The sequence below is a fragment of the Ptychodera flava genome, chromosome 10 (genome assembly GCF_041260155.1).
Source record: "Ptychodera flava strain L36383 chromosome 10, AS_Pfla_20210202, whole genome shotgun sequence".
Lineage (NCBI taxonomy): Eukaryota > Metazoa > Hemichordata > Enteropneusta > Ptychoderidae > Ptychodera > Ptychodera flava.
In genome coordinates this window covers 27,351,141-27,377,059 of record NC_091937.1, presented here as the reverse complement: position 1 = coordinate 27,377,059, position 25,919 = coordinate 27,351,141, and the positions used below count along the sequence as shown (strand labels likewise).

The 25,919-nt window shown below is 37.3% G+C and overlaps 1 protein-coding gene across 1 annotated transcript; it reads left to right on the top strand.

The window, feature by feature from the left end:
* Window positions 1–24: 24 nt before the first annotated feature.
* On the top strand, window positions 25–23,742 carry LOC139141591 (transient receptor potential cation channel subfamily A member 1 homolog). The gene is made up of 11 exons (XM_070711185.1): window positions 25–116; window positions 2,546–2,695; window positions 4,613–4,701; window positions 7,066–7,184; window positions 7,605–7,925; window positions 11,176–11,284; window positions 12,073–12,164; window positions 14,881–15,105; window positions 15,520–15,588; window positions 22,128–22,301; window positions 23,575–23,742. The coding sequence occupies exons 1-11, from the start codon at window positions 25–27 to the stop codon at window positions 23,740–23,742; spliced, it is 1,608 nt and encodes a 535-aa protein (XP_070567286.1).
* The last annotated feature ends 2,177 nt before the right edge of the window (window positions 23,743–25,919 follow it).

Sequence of the window (25,919 nt, the reverse complement as noted above, 5' to 3'; positions counted from 1 at the left end):
ATGATCATTAATGACAAAGACGATATGTCAAACACACCTTTACATCTAGCTGCTTCCAAAGGTCATGTGGAAACTCTTCAAGTTCTTCTTGATAATGGTGCTGATGTTCAGGCAAGGTAAACTACCTAACTCTGAAATGTTGATCCTTGTTAATTTGGCTTTCGATCGACGGGCAAAAACTGAAAATAGTGAACTACAGAACTTCGACCTTTTTCCCCCTCACAGAACCGTGAGAATGTGCGTTTCTTATGAATAGATGATCTTTACAATTAAAATACTGTCGCAACGGTAACTAAAATGCATTTCTTGACAGAAACAGCAAATCCTGGACACCTCTAGATTGTGCAGCAGCGAGGGTTGGCTCAAAACGTCACTTGCGTTGTTAGAAGCTGACTCGCCGGTCGATCCAACCGATAAAAACAGGTGAACAGTAGGTTTTTGTCGATTGTTCGACAATGACATCAAATTGCGATTCAACCTCATCAATCGCATTTTAGTTTTGATGTGTAGCAAAACTACAACATTGATAACGCCATAATACCTGTTGTCAATAATGCAATTTACAAATATTAACTTTCTACGGAATAGGCGTGCATAAAGAGCATGTCCTCCAAGTAAACTTTCGCATTTTGAAAAGGCAGGTAACTACTGCCACGCTCCTTAGGTAAGGGCAATTGATGTACTTACTCTTTACATCCTTTTAATATTTTAACTTCCAGATATATTCAAAGCCATATTGAAAGGGGATGCTACTTTACCATCTAAATTTGAGATATTTATGATAAGTGTCCAACATATATTTTGGAAATTTAAACATTTGCGTTTTAAGAGAAGTAAATTTAGAACACAATGTCTCATATTTGCTTGAGTTACATTTAGGCAGTAGTCATCAGCATAAATGTTTCTGGTATCTCCTCTATCACAACAGACGACTCCCCTACATTTGGCCTGTCAAAATGGCCACGTCGAGGTGGTAAAACTCCTGTTGAAATGGAACGCTGACCTCTCCTTATGTAACACAAGAACAAAAATTGCCTGGACATCGCCATAGATAATAGCAAAGCGTGAGTATCTTAAGTGTTTAAATTCACATGAAAGTTTCTTACAGTATGTTTCGTTTAATTGTGTTGCATGTGTCACGAGTCCGTCAAAGGGTTGACAGTGAAGTACAAAACGTCGGAAAATCTGAAGTATTGAAGTATTATAGCAACAATACATTGAGACATACAGTATATTTGACTGGTTCGAGACCTATACTTTACCGAAAAGTGAACTACAATAAAATTGAAACTGATAGGTAAAGCCATAAGTTTTACTAACTATATAAGATACTTCCAGTAGGTAATATCTGCCTGCTTAAAACAATGGCAAATTTTATCCGTTCAAATGCTTGGCAAACTTTGTCTTCACAAAGTACATGCGTTATGTTGACTTTATAGGACTACGCAAGATAGATATCTGTAAACTCATGACTTGTCCATTGCCCGCAGACTTGCAACAAGGGCTGGCAAACTCAGCACTGATCCAGATGACACATACCATTAGCCGTATCCAAACTGACTAGGCACACATTGACTATGACAGATAGTGCTAGTCAGAATTAACACATCAGCGGTATATAGTAACAGACACCATAGGACAAAGGAAACAGTTTCATCAGAGAAACATCTCCGCCTAACCTTGTATTGCGACTGCCATGCTATAAACAACTCCATACGTGGTTGGTCGACTCGATGACGTTACATTTGCAAACCAGATCTGATTGATGCACATGCTGACAGGCATCAGTTATTGTCTCCAGCGGCACCATTGCGTAAACAAACAGTGTAAAGCATTTTGAACAGGCAACTGTGATAACCGGCATCTCAAAATCAAATTCGATCTTCATAATATCCATGGAAGTCACCAGACCAAAACAGAACAATGATTGAAATTCATGAAACGAAGCAACTCTTGTTCCCTTGAAGACATACTGGGTGACTTTATGAAAATATTTTGATCATTTACCTCATATTACGACCACAAAGACTTTCAAAGTGGCATGGCAACTAATGAAATTGATAATATGTATTATTGATTTTGTCGAGGAAAGCATAAGCTTACAAATTAATTATTTTTATTTTGGGCCGAGATCGACGCCATGTTCAAATAAATAGTCAACAACAACATTCAACTTAACACTTTAAAATTCCATGTCCTGGCTTCAACTAAACATTATAAACCTTACTAGCCTGTGTTAGTTTATACAAGCTTAAGGTCCTCTACATTACAAGCCGTTTTCACTTTAGCACAAATGAGGAGTCGCCTAATACATCCGTGAGTTTTACTTCACGGTAGAAGGGAAAGGCCACGAATAAACTTTGAAAACTGTTCAAAACTCAAACTATCACCAACATTGAAAGACCAACATTTTGTTCAACATATTTTCAATGAAATCTCAACAGCACTAATATACTATTACACTAAAATAACCACAGCTGCTACTTTTGATAATGAGATAAGCCACAGTTTAATGTTAATGGGAAATTGCATGACGTTTTTTCAGGGATGTTGCCATGGCAATAATCAACCACAAAAATTGGAAGAGAGCCATGGAGAATGCCACAGACAATCGCAAGACTGGTAATTACGACACGCCAATGAGGAAATTGATCCGGAAAATGCCAGGTAAAGATAAAACTTTGATGGAATACACGTACGTTACCCCATCACACAAGGTCTTCGCAGAGAAATTTGTTTACAAGAATAAGTAACATATGTTTTGCCATTTTCAAAATATTGACCTCTTCAGCCGACCATCGCGTATGCAAACTGAACATGTATTTCATATTGTTTGTAATTTCCAACAAGCTAGCAGGGGTATTCGAAGCTTTTGAGGTTGCTATGAAAGAGGTATCCTTACTTAAAACTTCACCGTCAACCCTCTCTCCCGCGATTCCTCCGGCTCTTTTTTGTGGACAATACCTAATGTGATAGTCCCTATCATAGATCTAAATGTACCTACTATTATTATACAGCAAAGGCTACTGTTTGTGGTTGCATATGAATCTATTTCACGCAATCTTATTTAATAAGTCTATTTCCTAAACAAGTATTCGCAGTATTGCAGAACTTTGAGTCTTAATTGGCTACCACACAACCGTTTGTCAGGTTTCAGTAATTGTTGTACAGCTGGCCTGTTGTATCGATAATTTTGACCTTGTGCAGAGAGAGCAGAATGTAATGTTCAAATTACATTACAGACAGGCAAATGATGTATTTTATTTTGTTGTTATGCGAAGTATTTGTGCAATACCGATTAACAAACAAAAACACAATTCTTTGATGGATAGCTATGTTATGCTAGTTCATCGATGAGTGATAACGCCAAAGCACTGTATTTGTAGTTGACTGAAATGGCATTTATTGTTCCTTGAGTACCGCATTTATCGTTAATAGAACGATTGGTAGTTTTATAACGCTTATGGCTAAATTCTCATCGTTCATGGATGTTAATGTATACAAAGTTGTATTACTACAACCATTGCTGATCCTCCATCTGTGGAGATCATTGCTTATTGAGGTTACAAGAGGTTCAGGCTTGCTTGATGATGAATGATGAAGGCTTGCTTAATGATGAAGTGAAGGTCGTATGTTTTTCGATGAGTGGACAAAGATAAATTCAACACTTTTGAAAAACTCATGACTGTATGCCCTTAATAAGCAAAGTTTCCACTTACCACAATTTAGTAATGGACGAAATATTCGATGTAGAAAATGAATCAAAAGCAAGAGTTCACAATACTTTTTACACAATTTTCACGAGTCATTTAAAAAATTAAGTCTGACAGGTTGTTGTAATTTTTAATATTTGTGCATAGTACGGATTTGCCGTGAAAAGAAATAGAACTTAAATATTCGCTTCGAATCGGAAGAGGGACCAAATTTGTGCAACTATTAAAGCGCTCGCTATGGATGACATATTTGTTTCAGATGCTGCACATAAGGTACTGCAGTGTTGTACAACTGTTGATGAAGAGGCAGAAGATACGATACAACTTGAATATGATTTCATGGACGATATGTTCACCGACTGGAGATGCTATACTCAAGTAAATAAGTCAATGTATAAACAATCATATTTAAAATAGTGTTGTCTTGAGGTATTGCATCTATATTTGTTTAATTCTCGAAAGTTGTGTGCGTTCCGAATGTATTTAAAACAGCACAATATTACTTGTGGAATATGATTTTGATGCGCAAAAAAAATTCAAAAACTAAAATGTCATTGTCAATTAGATCAATTGACACTGCGTAACCGTATTACGGACTCGCAATTATTTACCTCCACTAATATAAACATGTAGAAAGTTACCAAGTACAAGGTCACAGTGTAAAAAAATGAGATACATTCGTTGAAAATACATCCAAATAGGACGTCGCACGTCAGCCAACTTGAATTGATCCGTTACAGCAGTTTTCAGAGCATCCAAACTGACTTCAAGGGACGTGAGTTTAGAATGCTATGGGACATTTATTTTTAGTTCGGATAGAATGTTTTCTAATAGGTCTTTCTTTAAATTCTATTTTCTGATCTCATTATCATCATTTAAATACATGTCCACTACTCCAGAAAAAAACAAGGCCAGGAACAAGGAGAAAACTATCAAGTCGACATCGCAAAGCGGGGAGGAAAAGACAAGCAACAACCTGAAAGCAAGCGTAAGTACCTTTTTGTCGGTTATGATTTCATATAAACCTTGTTTATGTTTATCGTATTAGCACAAGTCTTTAGCAAACACGCTAGGTACGTTTCGTGTTGTCTTTCAAAGGAAAATGGAGAATTAACCATGTCTCTCCTTGCAAGTGGTTCAAAATACATAGCAACTTTGTAGTGTTTGCAGAGAGTTTTGAGAGATTGATAACAAGAGTATATTTGAACTTTATTGAAAGATTACCGTTTGAAATCTTTGCATTGACTAGTCGTTGTAATAATATCCTTCTGTCTGGGGTTTCCTTTATCTGCCTTTGTTGGGTTTTTTTTGTTTTTTTTTGGTTTCTTTTTTATGCACAAATGAAGGTGTTAGCATAAGGTGCTTTCAAGGAATTTAATCGTCGCGCCTTATAATTTGAATGGTGACTCGGAGAAAAATTGCAGACACGGATTTGAAGGGTGTTGCCAAGGCTTGATAATGCACATATTTCAAACGGAAACTTGTGTGTTCGCTTAAGGGAGGAACAACCAATTTTTGAAAGTTTAGCAAAACGCTTGTCACGTGTCCATTGTGCAAATAATGACTGTGTACTGTGCACGTTCAGATTTCCATATATATATATTATATATTATATATATATATATATATATATATATATATATATATATATATATATATATATATATATTTATATATAATCCCATGGTATTTTTCTCTGTTTGACGTCATCGTATACGAGTGTTTTTCGCGGAGCCGTACAACTTCGAGCCGAAGGCGAGAAGTTGTGCGGCTCCGCGAAAAACACGAGTATACGATGACGTCAAACAGAGAAAAATTCCATGGGATTATATATTTATCACATGAACAGTCTTCTTATTTTTCTTTGATGTGGATGGATCAAAATTAATGTAACAAAGTGCATGATTTTTATCGCGATTTTGTGTTTTATTTACGCGGATTAGTTTTATTTAATGAGTAAAGCGGCCCGTCACCCAGGAGATGTGCAAATGTTTACAGGTATACTTTCATTCATAAATCCGATTAAGCCTAAATTTTGTTACACCGAATGGTATCTCAACCAATCAGACATACGGATTCGGTCACGTGCGCCTGTCAATCATTGTCTCGCGCTGGACCGATGCCAAGGCAAGTCTGCCATCGGCGAACATAGCTTTCACCGCGCTAGCGACGGATAACAATAGTATTTTGAGTTTTTTAGAATATTTACAATTATATTTTGAAGTTCATGCAATGACACGATCGAAACAGTAGTTATCATTCTCAGAGATGCCGTGGCTTTTAAAATATCACAAGTTTACGACCTTTGCGAGCCCGCAAGATTCAGATCAATGACACACAGAGTGTAAGCTTATACGCTTGTAGTGGGCACTGCCGTCACCGGTATCCGCCGGTGGCCATCTCGGTCGTCAATGTTTTCGTATTACGGACTTTGGTGTTTGCTGTGACACATATATCGCCCGTAGGTACATCCCAATTTTGTGACTTGACGGGAACTGTGTTCTGTTGTGAGTGCTGTCCGAGTCAACTTTCGAAATGCATCGGATTCTACAGCGCTGCACTGCAGGTCGACAGCTTATGTCTTCACTACAGCCATACGCTGCAGGTTTGATTCCGATCGAGAAACAACGGAATAATTTGTGTGATGAAGGAAATTTATCGTTGTTCGTCGAATGACTTTATGCTTGTGCCTTCTATGTCGCTTTCCCGAAGATTATACGGTACTCATTTATTAAGTTGAACTTTCGTTGAGGTGTATCTTTCGGGTTTATCGCCAACGTGGATTGCCAGGTACGTCCTGCTTGGCGATCGATCGCCAGGTACGACGACGTCCACATTGAGCCTTACGACTGAAGCCGTGAAACGATCGACGGTATCCTCATTCGATTCTTGGGAATAGCTAAAGCTTTAGCGACTCGAAATTTCGTGGGCATGCCTTCTATGTTTCCATATCTGGATTTATCGGGTCACTTTTTGTCAAAATGCCATGAGAGCACGGCATCAATCACGACAAATCGGTCTGTGTCGCGACGTGCACGTACGAACGGTACCATTGCAGGAAAAAAGTTCCGGTTGATGACGTACAACAGGGGTAATATGGATTTCTTATCTGTGCTGGTGTACGTCACACAGGTGGAGATACGGGCCAGTTCATGTGATAAATATATATATATATATATATATATATATATATATATATATGTATCAGCGCTTTCAGACAAAATATATTCATTGGGGTTTGGACTTCTTCAAGTGAGAAAGAAATCTGAAAGTGTCTATTTTGTATGTAGGAACCTTAATTTGTTTTAAATTATGATTGATTGCGGTGTGTATTCTATGTCTGTACCATCAGATGCTACGTTAACAAAGGCTGATGATGTCTTCGATAAAGAGGAAATCTTAGAAGCAGATGCTAAGCCGTATACCAATGATGCTGTTGTCTTGAAGGAAAACCACCCTCTTATGATAATGGTAGTCTGCATTGTTACAATTATTTCGTCTTATGGAGTCCTGATAATATCAGTAGTGTTTCTCATAGACTGCTTTATTGTGCCATTTGTCATATAACATGACAGATTTCCCTGCGTTATATTTACGATAAGTTATAACTGACTCACCTAAACACCTACAAATTGTATGGCAGGGTTTGTGTCATTTCACGTTGATTAGAATCTTTAAAATGTAAAAAACAGGGATGATTTTGGAACAGCTCTTTTCTCAAATGTTTGATACTATGACTCGAATATGCATAGTGAACGACATAATGATTTATTACGATAATAATAGTCGCAATCGTAGCCGTCGCTGTTATTTACAATCCCGACTGTACACATATTGATTTTACAGTGCTCCTTTCAAATATTTCCATTCCACTTTTACTTCTGTGAACAGGTCAGATCCAAGAGGGTGGAACTCCTCGGTCATCCGTTATGTAACTCCTTGCTCCAGCGAAAGTGGAAAAAGTGCGGTCGCTGGGTATACTACACCTCTCTTGCCATATATTGTGTGTTTTTAGGAGCTTTGACTGGCTACATAATATTAATGCCACCTCCTTACTACTATTACGAGCACCCTAATGGCACCAAGGTTTGGTATCTCGATGGCGAGGATAAGTTTAAAATCTCAGACCCTAACAACTTGACATTGAGCCCCATTGTCGAAATATTCAAGTGGATTGTGATTGTCTTGGCTGTTGTCGATATGGGAAAAGAGGTGAGAAGTTTGGCCACATTGAAATGTGTGTCAGTGTCCTAAGTTTTCACTTTCAATTTTCGAGAAGAGAAGGTTATGCATATTGTACTTATTCACCCTTGAACTTAAAGGTCGTGAAACATCAAAAAGCTTGCATCTTCGAATTCGTCGGCGGTTGTTTCTCTGTACTTATATATAATCCCATGGTATTTTTCTCTGTTTGACGTCATCGTATACGAGTGTTTTTGGCGGAGTAGTACAATTCTTGCCTTCGGCTCGAAGTTGTAATCTCCGCGAAAAACACGAGTATACGATGACGTCAGACAGAAAAATTCTATGGGTTATATATTTATCACATGAACAGTCTTTTTATTTTTCTTTTGATGTGCATGGATCAAAATTATTGTAAAAATTGCATGTTTTTTGTCGCGATTTGTGTTTCATTTACGCGGATTACTTTAATTTCATCAAGTGAAGCGGCCCCGTCACCCAGGAGATGTGTAAATGTATAGAGGTACACTTTCATTCATAAATCCGATCAAATTGAAAATTTGATACATCGAATGGTATCTCCACCAATCAGACATAGGGATTCGGTCAGGTGAACGTGGACCGATGCCAAGGCAAGTCGGCCATCGGCGGACATAACTTTCACCGCGCTACCAACGGGTAGCCATAGAGTTATTTAGATTATTTACAAATATATTTATGAAGTAAATGCAACAACACGATCGAAACAGTAGTTCTCATTCTTAGAGATGTCGTGGCTTTTTAAAGATATCACACGTACATGACCTGGGCGACCCTGAAAAATTCCGATCGATGACGCCCAGAGAGTGTACGCGTGGTACAGCGCTGCCGGTCTTCGCTTGTGCGGTGTCAACTTGTAGATTCCAATCTCGGTCGTCAATGTTTTCGTCTTATGGAGTTTGATGTTTGCCTGACACATATGTCGCCCGTAGATACATCCTGATTTTGTTACTTGATGGAAGCCCTGTTCTGTTGTGAGCGTTCCGAGTCAACTTTCGAAATAAATCCGATTCCAAAGTGTTGCACTGCAGAGTTTGGGCTAAACCTCGACAGCTTATGTCTGCAGGTTTGATTCCGATCGAGAATTAACGGAATAATTTGTGTGATGAAGGAAATTTATCGTTGTTCGTCGAACGACTTTATGCGTGTACCTTCTGTGTCGCTTCCCCGAAGATAATACGGTACTCATTTGTTCAGTTGAACTTACGTTGAGGTGTATCTTTCGGGTTTATCGCCAACCGGGATCGCCAGGTACGAGGTCGGTTGGCCATCGTCAGGTACGACGCGAGGCGACGTCCACATTGAGCCTTACGACTCTGCTCGAGCTGTGACGTTACTGAGCTATTAAAACGATCGACGGTATCCTCATTCGATTCTTGGAAATAGCTAAGCTTTAGCGACTCGAAATTTCGTTGGAAATGCCTTCCATGTTTCCATGTTTGGATTTATCGGGTCACCTTTTTGTAAAAATGCCATGACAGCAGGGCATCGATCACGACAAATCTCCTGTGTCATGTATGAACGGTACTATTGCAGGAAAAAGTTCCGGTTGATGACGTACAGCAGGGGTAATATGGATTTCTTATCTCTGCTGATGTACGTCACACAGGTGGAAATACGGGCCAGTTCACGTGATAATACATCAGAATACAAGTATGATGCCATGATGTCATGTATGATGTATGATGTCAAAACATGTAATAGGGTTCAATTTGCCCGTGTTGTCCGATTTATTTGAACAGCAAGAAAGCATAAGACTTTTAAAGTAGTAAATGTTTGCTGAATAAACAATGCTTTAGACTAATACAATGTATAACATATATATTGATTTCAAAATCCAGTATATGTAATATATATATAAAAGAGGCACTCCCACTTGGTAACATTTTGAAAACACATTTTTTTAATGCCAATGGTCGATGTTTGACGTGGAGACTGCGCGCAGATCGCGAGATATCAATAAAGACATGTCATTTCGCGAGCGTATTTTTCACATCCCGAAGTTTACGATCGTTTCTGATTTTGACCCGAAATCCGCCGAAGGTTTGTTGTTGTGCTGATTGACGATATTCTAGGGAGTCTATAATAAGTTCGGACGACGCAATTAATTTACTTCCCACTGCAAAACTTTATATACAGCATTATGCCTTTACCTCAGGTTTTTTAAAACTTCTCCTTAGGTTTTGTTGTTTTTCATTATTCTAAATCAGTTGTATTATATTTTTAACCAATACCACATAAACATCAGTTTTCACGTGTTAAATATTAGCCGCCTCCGATGACTACATTTTGTCGTCTGCCACACAGAACGTGTGGTTTGCCGCGCGCGTGGTATGCGTCTATGCATTACCTGAGATAGTCACCTATGCGAATTGTGGTGGAATCAGCAAAATTGTTTTTCGTTTTTCGCCAAGTCAGTAAGACTCAGCTTTCTTCCACGGGGCATGACCGATCACCGACGCGAGTGGTACTGTGGCGTACAGCAGCGTCAGCGTAGACTCGTACTCCATAGCTTAGTTGACAATGGCCCCAGTGCCGAACGTTCGATGTTCGGAAGCTGAATTTAGGTGGGCCACAGGAATTCAAACTTTTAATTTTGAGGACATGTTTTTATCGATATCTCGCGATCCACGCGCAGTCGCCACGTCAAATATCGACCGTTGGCATTAAAAAAATGTGTTTAAAAATGTTACCAAGTGGGATTGCCTTTTTAATATATAACATATAAGTATTAGAAAATGAAAATATATATGCCATCTCTTATGCGTCATGTTTTTCCCAACATGCATTCAATATTATACTGAAAATATTAATAAACGCAATAGTAGATAAAAAACAATTATTTGAGTTTTCTTAACAACATTGTGTAGGTATTCGAGATGATTACCAAGCGATCTGATTACATATCCCTTGAAAACCTCATTGAGTGGACAATCTATATCTTGGCGTTGTTAGTTGTTGTTAGATTTTTCATCTGAGCAGAGACGTGAGAACTGGAGAGAGGTAAGGCATGAACATATATATGTTATCTCCGCCTTTTTACAACATTCTTTGTATACTACCCAATTAGCTATCTACATCCGGCATAATTGTATTGAGACGAAGTTACAATAAACAATGCCTTGTTGTATGAACGAAACAAGGAAGCAGGGTATCGGATGTCTTGAGACTGAAACAACATTTAGAAGATTTTAGTCGATTTGTACAGAATTTGACCAATGTTGTCTGATTTATTTCACAGCCATGGCAATGGAAATGTGCTGCAATCTGTATATTTTTAGCATGGATGAATCTTATTATTTTTATTCGTAAACTCCCTCTTGTTGGCATCTATGTGGTGATGTTTATTGGTAAGTGCCTATATAAGTACAGCATATAAAATAATTGAGTACAATGCTATCAAGTTTAGATGATAGGGTATGTCCCAATCACTTTGTGTTGCAAGATTTCAAAGTGTGTTTGTTTACTTAACTATGTGAAAAGTTTTTTATTTATTGCATGGTGTTATTGAAGTGTGTGTGTGTATAAGAAAGTATATGTACATGCCATGTAAATGTGATAATAATATTCAGGTGCATGCCTCCGAGTGCTCTTTTGTCGTCAATGAATTGTCTTGCATTTAAGATTATGGTTGTGTCGTATAAAGCGTTCTTCGGAAAAAGTCGTGTAGAATGAGTGAATTGTCTCCAGCATATTTAAAGGCACATAATTAAATTTCGTGATTACTTAGATCAAATGATAAATATTTTCTCCGTGTACCACGGTGTAATCTGCAATTGCATTGAAAACGACATTTCTTAAGATGTGCTCCTGATTTGTGGAACAATCTTTCACTGAAACTTCGTCAGTCGCCCACTTGAAAATCTTTTAAAAGTGACTGGAAATAGCATCTTTTTGGGATAGCTATTCGGTCTTAGTTTTTCTTTTAGCACCTAAAAACATTACATCGAAATTAATCTAGCTATATATAAATGTCTTTGACTGTTTGATTGATTGATACAGGTAGTCATCAATCACCTGTGACAAAGTATTATTGGTGACATGTTACAAAATGTCCAGCATGCTTTAAGAAAATGCAATGGCAGATCAATTCGAACTGCAATCTGAAACAACTAATGATCTGTTTGGTTTTCCTTAGATGTACTCTACACCTTCGTGAAGTTCTTCATCGTCCTATTCCTATTTGTCATTGCATTTGGTCTGGCGTTTTATGTTTTATTGATGAACCAGGTAAGACTCGTACTTGATGCGCACGAAATTTGGAAACAGATACAACAAAAATTATTTTGGCCGGTATGGTGATTTGATAGATATTATTATCATACATGCTATGCCTGTATTGCCATTCTCCTATTGTGCTGATATGAACACATACTTTAACATGTGAAAGTACGAATTACATTTTCATTGTAACCAGAATTACTTACAGCTATAGGCGTACGCGTGACCTTTGCTGGTATGTTCATATGCATAAAACATCTAGGCGAATGGAATTTATCTTATGTTACTCCGAAATGTCATTCATAATTATGGTCACGTTGTTTGCATTCAGTTCATGAGCATAGCACTTAGGTTTACCAAACACAAGCAAATAAACGAACGCATTGAAAATTTGTTCGTATCGCAACCGACACCTTCATCGAGCGGCCGGTCCGATCCCATACGGTGTTTTCAAGTCGTCTACGGCGCGCTGCTGAAGATTACGGCCCTGGTCGACCGGGCATCATGACAGAACTGCTATACGACAAGTTTCCTATTGATGAGTTTAACTCTTTAGGTAATGAATTGTATCAAGTATAGCCATAAATGAGCTACAAAAATCCGACCACACTGAAAATACTTGCGATAGAGAAGGTGCACATATTGTATTTTCGATTTATACAGTGAGATTCACAGTTCATAATCGTGTTCGGTGCGGGTTTCTGATGCAATTAAAGTTGCCCCGACAAAGTCCAACTTTTGCTTAGGTTGTTCAAGCAAGTTTAGTTCTATTTAGGCAAGCCAGTAACGAAATTATAGCAGATGATATAAAATACTTTGAAAATGTTTTATTCGCTATACAGTATACTCACTTCACCCTTTCCCCTAATCCGCTCACAAATTCCTTTCTAAGATGGCAATATCGGTATATTTGACGTCTTAGGACATGTATAGTCTTGGAGATAAACTGACGTACTGGTACGGCTACCATATCCACTTTTTATTCATAGATGCTGTAGGGCTTGAAATCGAGCGCTGGCGTGAGTATTTTGACTCAATTTTTTTCGGGCCTCATAACTTTTGAAACTTTTGTTTCAAAACAAGAAAATACACTCATTTTACACACTTCAGTCTATGTTGTACGACTAGCGACACACTAAACTTAAACATAAACTTCCTCAAATTATGAAAACCTGTGTCGACCACTCAATATTTAGATTGTTCGCTCTAAAAATGTACCATAACCCCCCCCCCCTCCCTTTAAGTGAAATGGCCCGACAGAACAATGATATCAACAAGTGATACGGTTGCCATAAATTCTTAGCAGCCAAGCACGCAAAGTCGATTTCAGTTGATTTTGTTGCTAATTTCGGAACCGTCCTTAGGAAAATAACCAAAGTATGCATGTATGATACAGGGGTTATTATACGAAGTTTGGGCGATACCGCGTCGTATTCTTGCGATGTGTCCGTATTTTGACTTGTTGCTGCGCAACTCTGATAGAATAATAACCCCTAGATATTTAGAGATTCAGTAACAATGATGAGATACTTTGTACACCCGATGCCAATTTTTGCCCTACTTAAACCAGGTGTGAACGGAACGTATGCGCGTGGGTTGTTTTTTACAACAGGTTCACTACATAGTAGTACTCCTCTCAGAACAATCAGATATCTGTCAGATCATTGCAGCTGCTGGTCTCATCAACTTTCACCCCGCACTGTCGGAGTTAAATCACTAATTACAAAAGTTCACTTTATATGCAAATGAGCTGTTTATTAACTTGGCACTGTTAAAAGCTTCACAGAACAATCAGATATCTAATTAGATCAACATCTGCAGCATGTTTCATCGAATTCAATACTGTAATTTCGGAGTAATATCATTAATCAAAAGTTCATTAAATATGCAAATGAAACGTTAATTAGCTTGACACTGCTAAGTGCTTTACGCGACAATTAGGTATTTATCAAATCGATATCTGTAGCAGTTATTCCAAAAATTACAAATTTAATTAAATATGCAAATGGACCATCAATTAACGTCGCACTACTAAATGCTTCTCAACATAGCAAGATATCTGTCGGATCAGTATGTGTAGCAGATTTCATGAAATTCGGTACAGTTATTTTGGAGTTATATGACTAATTAATAAACTTAATTGAATAGGCAAATGAGCTATTTCCTAACTGGACATTGCCCTATGATTCTCAGTTTAATTAGCTATCTGTCAGATCAATATTTCTAGACGGTATCATCAAACTTGGTGAAGAAATTTCGGAGTTATATCACTAATTACAAATGTTCCTTAAATATGCAAATGAGTGGATGATTGATATGACACTCACAGTATCATCATAATGTTCTGAGATTGTTATCTTTGAAAAGTTTCATTAAAGTTTGTGCAGTATTTCTTGATATATGTCGACACTGTCATTACTGTCTCCATATGAAACCATTATATAAGAAAAAAAATGATATTTCGTTACTTCATTAATATGCAAGCCACACTAACCAGAATCTAATCAGTTCTTGAAATTAGCATATGGTACCTGTCTACCAAATCTGACTTGAATAAGTTCTAGCCTTTTTGAGTAATCGTGTAAACAGACAGACAGGTACACACACACACACACACACACACACGGATAGACAGACAGATGACATTAGCTCACTTGAGTGAACACGTGAGCTAAAACACATTCGAGAACCAGGCTAATATTTGTGTGTATTTTATGCAATGCAGGACCCCTTCCATACTCCTTATTTCACGTTTGTCAAGACCTTTGTGATGATGACTGGCGAATTAGAATATGACGAAATCTTTTTTGGCGACGACTACCTTCGTGGAGAAACTCCAGATATCACCAGCGACGAGTATTTTACTCAAACAGTGTGGTACAGTGAGGTCACATATTTGCTGTTCATACTCTTCCTCGTCATCATGACAATTATCATTATGAATTTACTGGTGAGTCATTTTCTTCATTTTCTCTTCACCTCTCACCTCTTCTATTGCAGGGGTGGATGTCTACATCGCGTCATCAGTCAAACGGGGCCGTCACTGTGCTTGATTCTTTGTTATTTGTGTTTGTTTTAAATATAATAAATAAACAGAGAACCGTTGAATAGAGGGCTGCATTAAAAGTCACAAGCAATACTTTCACTACATGTGAAGTAAACGACATGAAGGAAGCGGAATACATCGGTGACCTGATATTTTTATCTTAGAAGTCTCAGTTAAATATTTAATTAAAGGCCAGTCATTCATGGCACATAAAATAGACTGTGGAGCCAGTCTTGAAGGTAAAATACCATTTTAGTGTTTGTATATGTGTCATTTTCATCATATACAATGACGGTGACCCTTTTGCTTAATTACCAGATTGGTTTAGCGGTAGATGACATTAAAGGAGTACAAGAACAGGCTGTACTGAAAAGATATGCCATGCAGGTAAGATCCCCACTGGTTAAAATATATATTAACAGTCCATGCAGATATAATTAGAGAAAGTGTCGTTCACTATTCTATCAATCTGTATATCTATCTGTACATCTGTCTCAGTCATTAATCGGACATGCCGTACCCGGATGATGTCAGACTTGTCACGAAGGCTATTCAATGTCATACATACTTATGTCAGTGCTTTACATATTACAGTGTTTGGCCTGGTCGTAATTCTTTTTGCCATGTGAAGAACCATTGCTCACACAAGACTGGTTATGATATACACGATTGCATCCGGTTCTTCTGCAATCCAAACCCACATTGCCACTAGGCCATGCTTTGTTATAGGGCTACTTAGTAGGCTACTTATATCAGTAGGCTACTTATATCAGGGGACATTACTAACACATTTAGTCACGTCAATTCAAACTGAGCATCAGAATAATGCACCATGTTGTAGTCATTACTGTTTGTTTCATGCAACGATCAAATAAAGGATAACATTGCATTGTATTTTTTCATGTCTTGAAAGCCACCACTCACTTACACATGCATCGATTTTGAAATGTTGTATAGTATTACATCGAATAAAAGAAAAAAACAATAGTTAGGGTAAGGTTTGTTTAAATAAGTTTGTTGTTTCGTAGTCGAGTGAGATGCCCTTTTTAATAATAATAATAATAATAGTTCTTTATTTCAGACTGAAATGTCCATATAAGGAGAATACAAAAGGAATCACCTGAAAAATTCTCTCAGTCCCTGGGATATATGCTTTTTGCTCAAAAGTTTACAATTTAAAAAAAAATACACACCAGAGGAAAAAAATTACAAAAGATACAATTGCTTTCTCCAATGCTTAAAGAATATACTATCTGTCACTCTATCTGATGAACAGATCGCAACAAGTAAAACATTTCAAGCCTACACTTAAAACTGTACATATTACGCCTAATAACTTCACCTAGAGACATGACATGGTTTGTTGCGAACATAGCTGATGCACTACAAAATGGAGGAAGACCGAGAAGTCTTCTCCAGACGTTGTTATACATAGTTTTAAAGTTGTTCATCATTTTAACTTTCAAGTTCACCAAAGGATTGCAACAGTAAAGATTGCTACAATATGCCATAAATAATGCTTTCTTTACATTCGGACTACATACTTTAAATTGTCTGAGTAACATGTTTGCTCTTACACAAAAAGCACGTCTCTGTCTTGCGATATCCTCGTTGTCACACCCATCACAACATATTACATGTCCAAGATAGGTGTGCACAGAAACAAAGTTAAATTTGTTACCATTAGGTTTTACTGAGGGTATTCGTGGAATGTTCGTTTTCCTCCCATTGAAAAGCATGCACACAGTCTTATTAGCATTATAAATTATATCATATTCCTTGCCATACACTTCACATATCCTGAGAAGATGGCGTAAGCCCTTCACACTTGGACTGAGTAAAGTCATATCATCAGCGTAACCTAAAGTGTTAGCACTGACACCACACATAGTAAAGCCAACATTGCATTTACAGAGCTCATTGATGAGATCATCAATATAGACATTAAAAAGACGGAGAGAGTACTCCCCCTTGTCTTACACCGTTAAAAGCAGAAAACCACTCTGATATAACATTGCTCCATTTCACAGAAAACAGTTGATTTCTGTACCAATAGTACAATATTCGTACAACATATAAAGGAACCTTCTTGTCGATGAGCTTTTTGCCCAATTTAAAGTGATTAACTCTGTCAAAAGCGTTAGATGCATCAAGGAAGCAAGTAACCACAGATCCTCCATTACTGGTGTAATAACTAACGATTTCTTTAAATGCAAATAAACACATGTCAGTGGAATGTTTTCGTTTAAAACCAAATTGTAAATAGTGTGAATTAATAAATTCCTCACAACGTGACAGTAAAATGTGTTCAAAGACTTTCGAGAAAACAGTTGCTAATGCTATCGGACGGTAATTGCCGGCATCACTGGTAAGTTTAGTTTTGTCCTTGATAATGGGGACTAAGATTACCTTTATAACCTCACTTGGCAAATAACCATGGACAATCATTGCATTAACACAACGTGTCAGAACAGGAATTTAGAGGAATCTGAAAATTTCAAATGCGCAGCAGTAATTCTGTCAATACCAGATGTCTTGCTATCCGGTAACTTTTGTATAGCATTAAGTACTTCCTCAGGAGAAACACACATATCAGAAGAAAAATTGACATATTTCATTTTCTTATCAATTTCAGTTTTGCAAGACTGGGAGTGGACAGAATTCAGAATCTCACTGAAATGCTTTTGCCACATGTTAACAATTTCACTCTCGCCTGTTACACCATCTACTGTATCTGAAAGTGGCGATTTTCTGCTATTTTGCTTTCTTACTTCATTCCAGAAATCTTTCTGTTTGTGACAATGAAGATTGTTTGCCATCTTATCAGCCCTGTTTTGATTTTCAAGCCTTTTACAAGCACGCAAAGCATACTTAAAACGAGCTCTAGAGGTTTTCATGACTTCAAAAAGAGGTCCCTCTTTAAGTTTACCCCTATTGACCCACAATAAAAACATGGAGCGGGCATAGTCATGACACTCTTTTACAAAATCATTCCACCCTGGCACAACATAAATTTTCTGACGACTTTTACACTCAATGGCTTCTTTTGCAACACTATTCAACGCATCCACAATTATTATACTATTATAACATGTATCAATTGCCTGCAAATGTGAATGATCACTACAGTTCACATCCGTGCACATTAAACCTTCAGACAACTTGATCTTATCAATCTTGGCTTTAGTACACTGAGTATAGGCAGAAATATTCTGCCGTGACAGCTTTTTCCAATCAACACGAAAACTGCTTTGCTGAGAGGGGCAACGATTAAGTCTTCTATCGGCAGAAATGTTAAAACGAACATCTATTGAAACAGGAATGTGGTCAGAGCCTATAACATTGTAGAGATTCGAAACAGAAAGCACATTGCTATGAGAGACTTAATATACAATGGTCGATCCATGAAGTGCTACCATGAGCATCGCTAATATAAGTAAACGTACCGGAATCTTTGCCTAGCAAATCAACATCAGAAATGACATAGCCAAACTGCTCACAATACTCCATCAACTCACGGCCAAATCCTGTATCAGTAGTTACATCAGCGTTTAAATCAACGACTGTCATCAAAGTCAAGAATTCTTACAAGGCTACCTAGAGATCTACGCCAAAGGATTGCAACACCCCCGTAAGGTCTACCGATACGGAGTTCAGAAGAATCAAATACAGATAACCCATATGACATAAAATCAGGATGAATGTCATGTAAAATTGACAACTCCTCTTTGGCAAGCCAATGCTCCTGTAAAAGACAGATATCATGACTTTCACACAATTCACACACTGAATGAAAACGAGATTCACGGATCTACAATTATACGTTACAATACGTAAACTTGTTTTGTGTTCCGTCATGTTTTCTAAGACTTATAATATTTTCTTACAAGAGTATCCTGAGGCCAATTTAACGGATCTAGCGCAGCACGAATGTCTACATCCGACAGTTCAACCATGAAGGATGCATAAGTATCATATTTTGTTTTCAGTTTCGTACACTTAACACTTACGCCAAATTTATCTGCAGCATATCGTTCAACATCTTCAGATGGTGTTGTTGGATGCAACCGCGACACGAAAACTGTACATAACCCCCGTAAGCCAGCTGCTGTACTTGGTGCAGTGCCTATCATAGGTTGCTTTCTCTTCCGCTCTCCTCGCTGAAAAAGAATGAAATCCTCGCTTTCCGCCCTGGAGACTTGTGAATTGTCACACGTACGAAGACGGTTGTCAGGTACTGGTTTAGCCACCACTTGTGAGTAAAGAGCTTTCACAGATGTATTCCCCTCAAAGTCGGCATTTGTATTGACGTTGCTCGTAAGATCGATATCGTCTTTGTCCGTCGTGCGCTGGGATTTAACACCTCGCATCCTGGGGTTTTCATCCTTTAGAGTCATGACATCATCAATTAACACCATGACTGTATCATCAGCTTTCTGAATTTGTGACTGCTGTTGCATCTGGACGGACTTGATAGTATTGATCTCATTGCGTAATTCTCGAATTTCTCTCAGCAAGCCAGTAACATCAATATGCGTAATGTCAACAAGGGGAAGTTTCGATAAATTTTAGCAACAAAATTGGGCATTTCTTCTTCATCTAGCTGCTGCAATAGATTGTAAATATCTTGCAAATTGTTCTGCTTTTTATGTTGTCCTTGCCGGCGAATATATCTCGTATCGGTTGCACAAAGAAATGCCGTAGATAGATCAAACAGCAATTTCTTCGCAGACTCAACATCATTGTCATCATAAAAATCAGCACACACTTTCAAAAGTGGCTCCATGGGCATGATGTCCATTTTGCAAACTAAGAAGCAAAGGAGCTCGTTTATCACAATGTCATGAGTTTGATTGATACCTGCATCAACATTTGGCTGGCCACAATAACTTCCAGCACATCTCTCATATCTGAGTAATCAGCAACACCACTGCAGCCACTTTGACGTTCCCGGTCACCAATCTGGTTATCATTTTGAGCGATTCTTCCACCAGAACCAAAACGTTTTTTCTTACATTTTGGACACAACAGTAGATCCCCTTGGCTTAGTTCAACACTACTTGAGGTTACCTTACAGTCTTCGCACTGTCGTGGCATATCTATGCAAATTGGGGTCCAACAAAGAAGAACGACTGCTGACAAACTCAGGAAAAAGTAAATCTTCTGAAATCCTCACCAACTCCAAAAATCCCTACCACAGGTACCGTACTACATGCAGCATGAATTCACAAACATCTCATCGGTAGATTACTCTTTCGTAGGTCCCATGTGTCATAAAATTCAGCAATTTTGCGGGAACACACAGGCGCGATGTCTACACCTCGCCGATATGCAAATTCATCCTTTTGATGAGTTGCGCAGCCATGAGACAAAGTGCAGAAATATCGCAAGATATATCACAATGCATATACTTGATATCTACCCGACTTTGTGTAATAAGTCCTCTATCGTATATACGTATTTAAGAGAAGATTATTTTGTTCAACAAAAGCAGTCGACCTTTCTTGCTTTTCGATGTATTCATATAATTTTGTTTGCAATGGGGTCGTTGGTGAACGTGCAATTGTGATAATTCTTAATTTGACGATGCCACTCATCGTTCTTCATAAATGTACTGTGTGCACCATTTTAATTTTGAGGATATTTGATATAAAGTAAAACAGCATGAGTGAAATTATTATGGAGAGGAAAAAATTGGTGCGTTCCATTTTTTCCGAGATATAATTGACATTTAATGAAAGTTGAGTGGTCCATCAGCCAGTGAGTCAAATTGAAATTAGCTGTGGCCTGCCTACCTGACTCACTTGGGTCACTATGGAAACAAGCATTTCCATTTAGCTACTTCAAACCCCTCAGCAATTCAAGGCTAGACCATATTTAAATTGTAGTAAGCGGGTCACCTGCCCCTTATTGTACTATCCTGAATAAAACTACGCAAAGTTTGTGTTAATTTGAACTACACGGAATAGCAAAGACATATCCAACCTGACGTTTTTTTTTCAAGGGTAGTAATGTTTTATGCCTTATTGAAATTGTTGCAGCAATTCTGCCCATATGCCGTTAATTACAAAAGTTTATTTTTTTACAAATAAGCAATGAATTACCAAGACTTTGCTAAATGCTTAAATGTATCACACTGCAATCTTAAATGTTTGAGCTCATTTGCACATGCATCGGTAAATTGATTTTGGATCTACATCCCCTGACGGTAACAGGGAACTAACAATGCAAATTAGCAGTCCATCAATAAGTGCGACGCTGCTTGTCATACATTGTCATACGTAACTTATTTTGTATTGTTTTGCATTCACTTATGTCTTACATTTGTGCAATCGGTTTATCGGTATGAAAAACGTCAAACGAGTAATCTCTAACCCAGTTACTTGTTGATTTCCCGTTACGGTACGGTCTTGTCTGACCAATTCTTTACTAAAATGCCGACCTCTAAATGTGAGCCATTAATATTAGTATGGTCTCGAGATGTTTGAGGGAACGGATGTGACTATGTTTTTTCTATTTTTCCACTGATCGTTTATGTCAGTCGATTATAGCAATACTATAAAGGAATAGTCGGCAGCGAATAGTTATGCCTATAATTACGTCATCGTCTCTTCAGGGGCGTTTCAATCTTATGCATCTCACAAGAAAAATGAAATTGTAAGACAATTAAGCAGTTGCAAAACAACTCAATTTTTTTCAAATCGTTTTTCACCTGCCCCACCCTCCCCATACATAGAAACTACCATGGAAAGATAAACAATCAATCGACCCAACTTGATGCTGCAGAGAGTTACAAAGACATCTCAAAATGGTATAGATGACGTGATAGTATAACGAAATGGGAAACTCATATGTAACAATTTAAATTCAAGAGGTTTACACATACGGAAAACATAATAGAAATGCTGTGACTTTATCATTGCCAGGTTGAAATGGCTTTGGATGTAGAGTTTTCGATTCCTATGTTTCTCAAGAGAAAATTGAAATACTATGTTCGGAAGGAAAAGATCAAACAAGATGACAAGTTACAAGAGTTGTTGTATAACTCTCGGGCAGGAACAAGTGCTCAATCAGTCGCCAAAGGTTTAAGAATATATCAGGTAAGTAGAAGCCTAAATCGTCCACTTTACTTTTATTTTGCTCATACCGATGTATACGGTCGTCAGAAACCGATCCGTAATTTTCATAAGAACCATAATTTATGAGCGTAGTAAGGATAAAGTGCTCGTCGGAATTTTAGGTGCCACGTAGTCTAAATATAAAGTAAATTTCTTCAAATATATTAATACAATGTAAACTAAACTACATACACATAAAGTTCCGTGCGCCACTTCGACCTAAATGCAGGTAAGAAGTTCTATAAGTGAGCTTTTTTTTAATGTCAGCACATTGGGACAAACTGAGAACTTCCAATTATGTCCCCATACAGATGAAATGCAGGCACACTTAATTTTCAGCACAAGATTTACCACATCCTTATTATAATCATAAAAATATAATGAAATTAAATGCAGCTTACAAGTACCTCAGGCGAGCTTTGCTTTAATGTTGACACTTTGAGACGAAGTGGGAACTATATCAATATCAACATTACAAAATATTACGAAAAGATAATGTCATTTCTAAAATCATTTTGGTTTTATATCAGGTTTGACCTTCCTTTCTGCTCTGAATACTTGACAAAATTACCGGACGTGTACGAATTATACTTGGTAGACTAGGTTCCGGTGCGTCTAATGTAGTTTAAGATATAAAAGGGGAATGCGGCCTGTTTCAACACCTTGCGGCCATTCTGTACATGTCTGCGCCATACAGACGAGTTGTAACGGAGTTTGCTTTAGTTTGATGCATGTATATGTACAATAAACATTACTTACCTAGATTTGTTTCCTGATTCATTACATACAGCTGATATTTTTGTGATGGCAAAATAAAATTGGATCATCTTACTAATATAGCAAGGCTGGGTAGACATTTAAGAAATTACATTCATGCTACGATAACAAATTGTTTTAATTCAACTACATTAATATCAAACTAAAGAGTTTTGGTTGCTTAGGTGACTAAACTGCCCATTTTTAGCAAATATACAACCAAATCAAACAATCTTGATGCTTTGGCAATAGTGCATATAATTTGAAGCGGATTGTAGGAAATTGCTTTCAGTTAGCCATGGTTTATGGCTTGTAGGAAACTTCCGCAAAACTGCAGCTGTCTCCCAAAATTTACATGCTCACAAAAAATATGCAGTGCCAAAACAATAGGACTTAGCTTCAATATTGAATCAGACATTGCCATTAAGTGGACGCCACTTTGATAATTAGAAAAACCTATACAATACAATATTTTGTTCATTGTCTAAAATGTCACCAGGAACCCCACAATGAAGGCATTGACAATCAAGAGTCTCTTACTGCTACTGTCCAAAGCCTGCAACAACAAATCGGCAATGTTGAAAGCAAGTTGAATGAAATTATGCAAAGTCTAAAAACTGCATTTAAAAAAGAAGAGAAGAAAAATGATGGTGATGCCAAGAAATAAAAGATCGTACCAGCTATATGTCGGGAAAATCTAAAGGTCAAGATTTCTATCAGCTTTATCTCAAGACAAAAAAGTTTAATTTGATAACATTTTCAAGGAGCAAAAAAGACATTAACCATGTCAATACTCCGTCAAACCAGAATTAATAAGGACCGTAGACTAAGAACGTTAACTATGGCTGATTTAGAAAATACACAATCATAGTTTATCAAAACTCGAGTATAAATGGTAACCTTTCTCATTTTGTAGAAAAGTAGAACGAGTGATTAATGAACATTGTTTTGTAAAAAAGGTTAGGATTCCTACCATAGAAAGACGGTATTTTACTCAGTAGATAGTTAAGCCAGCCATTACCACATGTAAAATTAGTATTTTATCATATTCGTGTGTTACTGGGGAAACATGTGTTATTCTTCATTGTGCTATTTGTCTAAATCATAATTTCTCAGTTAACATTTTTGTTCATAGCCCGTTTTGATTTATATTGAAATATTAAGTACTATTTTATGGTTTTAATGTTCTCAAACTTATTCAGTATGTGATGTATGCATCTACAGCTGCACCAATGTAACAGTGCTGTGTATTTCTATCGTCATCGGAATATCCAGTTGTAATGTGTGCACTTTGTAACTATATAATAGCAATGTATAATGTTGGGTGAAATGAAATTAAAATTAAGAAAGAAGACATTGCCCAACATTGTCTCTATATATCTTTAGCTCTAAAACACAAATTGAAATATGGTTTGTCTTACAATGAGTACAATGCAGCTGTCGACGTTTTTGTAATTGATTATAAAACAGTTCAATGTTCTAACACTGTTGTATATAAAAGTAGATTTGTTTACGATTATTAAGAAGAATGCTTAATTATGAAAACATTCTTTAAAACGCAACCCACAAATGTCAAATTGCGCTGCACGTGTACATAAAAAAGAAAGATAAAGAAACTACAATAGCAATCTAAGAGAGGGAAATGTAACCACAATACCACAAATCAAATATAGTACTGGTTAAAAGGTTTTTAAAGTGACCTTTTACAGGAGGAAATATTGCTTGCAAACAAAAGGTATTACTGATTAAAGACATTGGTTTTCAAACCGTGCTTGAAAGACTCAACGGTCCTTACAAAACCGATCCCAAGTGGAAAAAGTTCCACAACGATCGAGCGCACACAGGAACGATATCCGTCTGTAAACCTTGGTAAACTTGCTGCGGCGTGGAATAAGACATTAAATGGTCTATGCTGAAATGAGATCTCTAGCTGGAACATGGTGATCGATCAGCGCCGTCAAACACATTTCAGTGTACTTCATTCATTTAAAAGTAATCTACAGAATCTTAACATACGTTTCAACAGGCAGTAAATGTAATTCAACAAGGAGTGCTTGCTTTACAGTAGATTTGGCGCTTATCCTACTGACCCTAATGTTGTACTATAAATTTCACCTAAGAATGTTATTAGTTAGTCAAGAGACTGTCTATAGGCAAAGGTGTATTTCAAACATTTAAGGTTTGATATTTAACTATAGATGTGGTATTCTACTCATTGGTTTGCCAGCAATGGCTACATGTAACACATGATCAACACGTATAGGATATTGCATTTCATTATATTTTGGTGTGTTTTTTGTGAAATATTTGTTGTGATATATTGTACGATTCACCAGATAATTATTAAATTCAAATCTGTTTACTAGCTCAGTTCGATATATTCAAACTGCATGTAATATTATATGGTTCTACATTCTTAATATTTTAAGTATGTGATGCATGTACAGCTAGCACCAATGTAAACAGTGTGGTCTATAGTCCTATTTTCACCGACCTCACTAATATTGTCTTGCATACGCAAATTGTGAGTATGGGACCCACGATATGTTATCTAACACAAACATATGAATAGTAATTACACCTATAGGTAAGTACACTTGAACTTGAAGCTAAGCGTGACCACGTCAGGTAACAAAAGATAAAGTTCCATATGAATGACCGCTACTCTAGCTACTCTACCAGCTGTAATTAGTTCAATTAGATGGCATCTCTTCTATAAGACGCACAGTTCTTCATGTAGGATCGCACAGAGAGGGATCCATACACACAGTGTATTAGCGAGGTCAAGTGAAAGCTGCTGTAGTAAAGGGGAATGCTTGCCATTACAGCTTGTTTTCTTTTCTC

What these genes read in the sequence shown, in the direction of transcription:
- LOC139141591 (XM_070711185.1), top strand. Translation starts at nt 25, where the DNA reads ATGTCAAACACACCTTTACATCTAGCTGCTTCCAAAGGTCATGTGGAA. An exon ending in GGTGCTGATGTTCAGGCAAG is followed by an intron (nt 117 to 2,545) that starts GTAAACTACCTA and finishes ACGTTTTTTCAG; the next exon opens with GGATGTTGCCATGGCAATAA. An exon ending in GCAACAACCTGAAAGCAAGC is followed by an intron (nt 4,702 to 7,065) that starts GTAAGTACCTTT and finishes CTGTACCATCAG; the next exon opens with ATGCTACGTTAACAAAGGCT.